The sequence below is a fragment of the Diabrotica virgifera genome, chromosome 3 (genome assembly GCF_917563875.1).
Source record: "Diabrotica virgifera virgifera chromosome 3, PGI_DIABVI_V3a".
NCBI lineage: Eukaryota > Metazoa > Arthropoda > Insecta > Coleoptera > Chrysomelidae > Diabrotica > Diabrotica virgifera.
Genome location: NC_065445.1, coordinates 161,332,852 through 161,340,257, shown reverse-complemented (window position 1 = coordinate 161,340,257; position 7,406 = coordinate 161,332,852). Strand labels below are relative to the sequence as shown.

The following is a 7,406-nucleotide window of genomic DNA, read 5'->3' as shown; positions in this document are numbered from 1 at the left end:
GGCTTGGACTCTGAAAGTCCAATCCTAAAAAAATTGGAGGCATTCTAAATGTGGCTATATAGGCATATTCTGAAAATTCTTTGAACTGCAAAAGTTTTGAAACGAATAAATGTTAAAACGAATTGGACATAGCAGAAAGCTTATCTTGTGAACACGAACACAATTAAAATAAGAAAAACATCGCATCTGACCCACATACTTCGAAACGATAAATACTCTGCTCCACGGCATCATGCAAGGAAGAGTAGAGGGAGAAAAACGCTTGGGAAGAAAGAAGATATCATATCAGATAACTAACCTCAGTGTTGAACATAACATATATTTCACATTGCAAAAAAAAAGGGAAGCGTTTAAAGAAGTGATCGCCAATTTTCGTTAGAAGGCGGCGCAATAAGAAGAAGAAGGTCCTTGACGCCTTCAGCTCTGTACTTAATAAATTTTTTCTACAACCTTGTTAAAAATGAAATTTTTAGCACTCCTTACGAGCGTTAAAAATGCTACTTTAAGGCACTAGTGCTTTAAAAAATTTATGGCACTGCAATTCGGATTGATTGTATAGGTAATTTTAATGTAATGTCAAAAAAATATAAAAATGGAATGTCAGTCAAGTTCAAGTAAAAATTTTTGTTGATATTGTCCTGTAATTACGTTTGTAGAAAAAAATATTGTATGATATGCGTGTTAAAAAGTACATTTTTAAGGCACTCATGTGAATTGCAGAAATCGCTATCGCTCATTCTGCAAACTTTCAGATGCGTGCCTTAAACGTGTAATTTTAAACACTTACATCATACCTAAATAACTATAAATATCATCTGCAATTCACATGAGTGCCTTAAAAATGTACTTTTTAACACGCATAGCATACAATATTTTTTCTAGAAACGTAATTACAGGACAATATCTACAAAAACTTTTACTTGAACTTACTGACATTCCAATTTTATATTTTTTTGACATTACATCAAAATTGCATATACGGTCAATACGAACTGCAGTGCCTTAAAATTTTTTTAAAGCACTAGTGCCTTAAAGTAGCATTTTTAACGCTCGTATGGAGTGCTAAAACTTGCATTTTTAACACGGTTTTAGAAAAATAACTATTATTTTTAAAATAATACATGACCAATAATTTATATTTCAAATTCAGTGCATTAATCAAACACAATTTATCATACAATGGACCTCTATCTACAAAATAAAGAGAAAACATTAAAATTCCATCACATACCTTACATTAATATCCTCTACACAAGAGAATATTTCCTTCCGAAAACTTCCCCCAAATATGAACCCCTGCACTAAAGTCAATACTAACAGAAGAACCGAAACTACCCTCTATGCACCTTTGCAATAACCCCTACTTCCCAAAACTTCGACTTGCAACATCTTAAAACGATTTCATTGGCTACAAGCCTTACAATACCATCCCCTTTTGAAATGGCATCCAATGAACGCTCAACCCTTACGAAGAGGGACAAAAGAAAAGAAACATGTGCAGGGATATCGCGTGTTCCTAATTTTATCCAGTTATTATTGAAAATTTTGAGTGACAAGTGCTCTACGGGGTGTGTGGGTGATTTGTTGCAGCGTGATAGGTTTATTATTCCAGTTGTTTGTAATGAAAATGTCATTTCCTAATGATCGAGGTCCGTGGGACACAAGTAATGTAAGTTGAGGCTTTTATTTTATTTTGGTAGCAACATAGGTGATTTATAGACACAGGGCTGCGCCGTCCATAAGGGCGAAGAGGGGCGGCGCCCCTCGGCGCCGTATCAAAAAGGCGCCGCGCCGGTAGGTACCGAAAAAATAATTTGACAATACCGAAATTACTAGAAATATTAGTAATAATATTTTATTATCTTGTAGAATTAAAAACTTACCTATCGTAGGTAAATATTAAAATAGCAGTTTGTATTACTTTGATCCCATAAGTGTACGAACCCTTATTTCTCTCATTAACCTGAACTATTAGTCCATTCACTCACGGTAACATATTGCAAAACCTCCAAATTTTAGAACAGCTTAGATTTGACATGAAATTTGACATACACATAGCTAACATGTCAAAGAAAAAAATTGATATTATATCGACGTGTGCTTTTGCCCTGGTGGTGAGTACCACACCTTCTCAGAGGTGAAAAAATATAAGTTCAAAATAAGACCGGAGGAGGAAAAACTGACGAATTGTAAGTAACTATAAAGATAAATAATTGTTCTATAACATTTTCAGATTAAGTCGATACTTTTTGAGTTATTTGCGAGTGAATAAATATGTTCATTTTTCAATAAAAAACACGTTTTTAAACGCGTTTTTCCAAATAACTCAAAAAGTAAGTATTTTAACGAAAAAATATTCTTAAGAAAATTTTTGAAAAAAAGCATTTTTTCAAAATTTAAATTTAGAGGTCATGTAAAACTACATAAGTACATAAATATAGTCCTACATAAGTAAATTGTAAAGCTGTAACGATTAATTTCATTTGGGATGCTAATTAAGCGGAGATTTTTGCGACACCAACTTTATTTTTAGCGTAAGTGGCTTACTTTTGATGCTAGAAACATAAAAAAAAAACAATAATAAAGTTTTTCCAAAAGACTTTAAAAAAGTTACGATGAGTTTTACTCGAAAAGTGCTTCATTTTTGGTTATCTCAACTTGAAATATGTATTCGATTTGGAATTTGACTAATAAGAACCCATTTTCCACGAGCTACAACTCTGCCTCTACTAGGTCTACTGACTCCCTGCATACACAATTTTTTTCATTTTTTTATAAGCTATTTCATTTTTTGATAAGAAAATTGTTTTCAATAAAATACACACTTTTTGTGTTATTTGCAAAAAACAGTCTAAAACCGTGGTTTTATGTTGAAAAATTAACATATTCACTCCCAAATAACTCGAAAAGTATTGCCTTGCGGACTTCATCTTTAATGTATATTTTTTCATCCCCGAAAAAGGGTTGTACTCACCCCCAGGGCAAAAGCGAACATCGACGCAATATCAATTTTTTTCTTTGATATGTTAGCTATGCGTACGCCAAATGTCATGTCAATTAAAGCGGTTTTTTAAAATATGGAGCAAAAACCGTGAGTAAACGGATTATAATTATAAATATCTGTTATCTGATAGTGTAATCGTTGTTTTTTTTTTGTAAATATTTATAGTATTCATAATAACTTATCAGCATATTACCTTCATGCTGCTGAAAATCTAAGAACAAATAACTAAGAGTTACCCAGAAGACCACGCTAGGAATCACAAGGAGAAGGAGAGACAGAATACCAAATAATATCATCAATCAAAGAAAAAGAATCAAAGACATAGTAGAACATGTAGCGCAAAAAAGAAATGGAAATGGACAGGCCATGTGGCAAGAACACCGAACAACAGCTGGACTAGAAGATGATTGGAATAGCGACCGCGGGCGGACAAACAAAGCAGAGATCGGCCACCAACGCGCTGGAGTGACGATGTAAAAAGAACTGCCGACAACTAAATGATGGTAGCTCAAGATAGGGAGACATGGAGAAAATTAGATGAGGCCTATGTTGTTCAGTGGACGATAACGGCTAGATTATGATGATGTTACTTTCCTAACACATAACAAATAGTTTGTAGGTATACCGTATACCGTTTCACTAAGTTGCAAAAAACTACTTACAAAGGAAGGAGGAAAGGGGCGCTTAAAATTACTTGCCATGGGGCGCTTGAAAGCCTTGGCGCGGCCCTGTATAGATACAATCGCTTGAAAAACATATCGGTGAAAACACAACCTTTTTTAGATTATAAAACAGGAGTGACGTACGGGCTCCTCGTGAAACTATAAGTATTTAATGAAGAGCCTCACTGATTCACAAATTCGTTATTTCTGAAGCCGAATTGGGTGTACACGTACACCTCTTGTTGCTGGCATTTTTTGTAGATGTGTATGACCAGAATGTGTATAACCAGAAAGAGCTCTTCCTGGATACGAGGCCACCACTTAACACCACAAAGTATACGAATACTGGTCCTAGCATTTTAAAAGCGGAAGTAGAGAAAGCCATCAAACAGAGCAAAAATGGGAAATCTCCAGGCCCTGACCAAGTACCATCAGACTGGCTCAAACTTCTGGATGACGACAATGTCTCACAACTAACAAACATTTATAACCATATATACGAGACTGGAATGATGCCACAGATATGGTTAGAGTCTACATTTATTCCACTTCCAAAAAAACCTAATACATCATCATGTAAAGACTTTAGACTAATTAGTCTCATGAGCCTCTCTCAAGCTACTTCTTAAGATAATTCTTAATAGAATCAAGCAGAAATGTAAAGAGACAATGGGAAACAAACAATTCGGTTTCAGAGAAGGATTGGGAACAAGGGAAGCTTTGTTCTCAATATTAACCTTACTTCAACGATCATGGGAAGTACAGAAACCAATTTACGTCTGCTTTATAGATTTTGAGAAGGCGTTTGATAGAGTTCAACATGATAGGTTGTTTCAATATCTAGAAATGATTGGAATAGATGATACAGATCTGAGACTTTTACAACATCTATATTGGAATCAAGAAGCTTCTATTCTGGTAGACGGCAAAGAAACAGACAAAATTTGCATTCAAAGAGGTGTCAGACAGGGTTGTGTGTTATCCCCAACTTTGTTTAACGTATACTCAGAAATAATTTTTAATGAAGCCTTGGAAGGACAATGTGGAGTTCGAATCGGGGGTGAAACTATTAACAACATCAGATATGCAGACGACACCGCGATCATGGCTGAAAACATCGAAGATCTTCAATTCCTTATAGATCGAGTCACTAGAGAATGCTCCAATAACGGACTTAACATAAATGCAACAAAGACAAAGTTACTTGTGGTTAGTAAACAAGACGTCGGCCCTATGCAACTAATTGTCAGTGATGAATCAATAACAAAAGTTAACCATTTTAAATACCTAGGATGTTGGATAAACGAGACACTAAATCCGGATGAAGACATTAAAACTCGTATAGAAATTGCAAGAGGAGCATTTATGAAACTTAGATCTATTCTGAGCAACTCTCAGCTGAACTTACAACTAAGAATCAAGTTCCTAAAATGTTATGTGTATCCTGTATTACTATATGGATGTGAAACCTGGATCATGAAGGTTAACATGATGAACAAATTAGAAGCCTTTGAGATGTGGTCATATCGTAGAATGCTCAGAATATCTTGGGTTCAACGCATTTCTAACAGAGAAGTCTTAAACAGAGTAGGTCAAGGCGAAGGTGACTTAATAAAGATGATAAAAAAGAGAAAAGTTGAATATCTGGGGCATATAATGAGAGGTAGCAGATACAGGATGCTGCAGTTAATACTCAATGGAAAGATCGACGGAAAAAGAGGAATTGGTCGAAAGAAATATTCATGGCTCCGAAACCTTCGTCAATGGACTGGCTTATCGGCAGATCAATTGTTACATGCCGCACAAGATCGAGAACGATATCGGCAAATTGTTATGGAAGCTACCCACGCCTAAAAATTTGGGCACGGTACTTAAAGAAGAAGATGACCAGAATAAAATTATGTGAAGACTACAAATATCTGGGAGTAAAGATCACTAGAGTTGCACAAGTTTGACTTGAATGTTTGAACTTGACTTGAGTTTGACTTAATTTCAAGTCAAACTCAAGTCAATCCTTCTGACAAATATTTCAAGTCAAGTCAAACTGGTCAATCGTACAGGTTTGAAAATTCAAACTGTTTGTCAAACTAGTTTGAAAGAGTTTGAATAATAATTTATTTAGTAGATATACTTTTTTGTCGAGATAGACATGTTAGTTGCCAATTAAGATAAGAAAATTAATAATACAATAAGTGCCACATAACAGTCAAAATTTTCAATGTGTTTTAATTTAAAACTTTTAAATGTAGATATTTATTTTTTTCGAATCCTGAGAAAATTAATAAGTATTTTTGAAAAATTTAAACGTAGAATGAAAGATTGCGTTCTTACCGAGGGCCGAAAGTCTCTTAGAATAAATAAAAAGTTTGTTTTGAATGAAATATTTGCAATTAATAACAACACTAAATTTTCCTTTTTATGTTCACCCCTGTAACTTATTAAAATAAACATAGAAGTTTTCAGGGATGTTCGTCCCTCAGAAATAATAAAATCTTTCATGCTGCGTTTAAATTTTTTTTAAATTCTTATTAGTTTTCTCAGGATTTGAAAAAAATTAATACATTTAAAACACATTGAACATTTTGATAACCGACATGTTACGCCTATGCCCTTAAGGGTTACAATAAAATAAGACTATTTGGTTTTTCAATGGACAGCTCAAAATAAACTTATTTGGAATTTTTATGACTTTCTTTTATTAAAAAAGGCATTTATTTATCTTAGGGCCAGTTCGAAAAAACATGTGGTATCAAGCTGCTAGTTCACTCGAAAATATGTACCACAATACAAAAGTTAGTATTGCTGTATATTCCTTGGTATTTCCTTAAAATTCAAAACTAACCATAGGGTTATTAGACCTGGATCCCACGTACCAAAAAAAAGTTGATTAATAGCAAGCTGAAAATTTGTTAATAGCTTAACGGTGTCTAGTCGGAAAAACTTTGATGTACGGGAACACTGAAACAGGGGAAGTTTTAATTGTGAAACAGTTTAAAAATCTGGAACGTCAGATTACGAAAACGTCCTATGTATTTTGTCATTCAGAACATCCAATTGATTTGTTACCCTTTCATTAAACTCTCATGCAAGAATCAGGCTGCTATTACTAACCAACATGATTCCTGTCATTTGACATGTTCTTCGTGTTCCACTCATTAAAATGCCCAGTTGGTGATAAACACCAGTCTGATTTTTGCATGAGAGTTTAATGAAACGGTAACAAATAAATTGGAAGTTCTGTCCGACAAAATACATGGAACGTTTACGTAGTCTGACGTTCCAAATTTTTAACCTTTTCCATAATTAAAACTTCTTCTGTTACAGTGTTCCCATACATCAAAGTTTGTCTGACTAGACACCGTTAAGCTATTAACGAATTTTCAGCTTGCTATTTATTAATCAACTTTCTTTTTGGTACGCGGGATCCGGGTATATATGGTTTTATATCTAAAATTTAAATTTTTTTCGGATAAAGGCTACAAATGTTGGGTTTGAATTTAAAATAATTAATCTTTAATAAATATGCATTAAGCTTTCTTAATAATCGTTCCAACTGGCGCGTTTATTGGGTTTTATTTGTCTGTCTCCGGTTTAAACATCGTATCAGCCAATACATTTTTATGTTTATTGAAATTTGTCAAAAAAATTTTTTTGGACTTTGTTGGGAGGGGGAGGAATTTCCCCTACCCCTCCCCCACCCCCGTTGATCCGCCAGTGAACATATAAATGTGTAGGCGGTT

General features: G+C 34.2%; 1 protein-coding gene across 1 annotated transcript in view; it reads left to right on the top strand.

Annotated features, from left to right (window-relative positions):
- Positions 1-1,567: 1,567 nt before the first annotated feature.
- The window catches only part of LOC126882182 (protein Fer3-like), a 558,397-nt gene continuing 552,558 nt past the window's right edge, over positions 1,568-7,406 (top strand). The window contains exon 1 of the mRNA XM_050647002.1: positions 1,568-1,669. Coding sequence (XP_050502959.1) covers positions 1,622-1,669 — 48 coding nt within the window. The 5' untranslated portion in view covers positions 1,568-1,621. The remainder of the gene's footprint in view (positions 1,670-7,406) is intronic.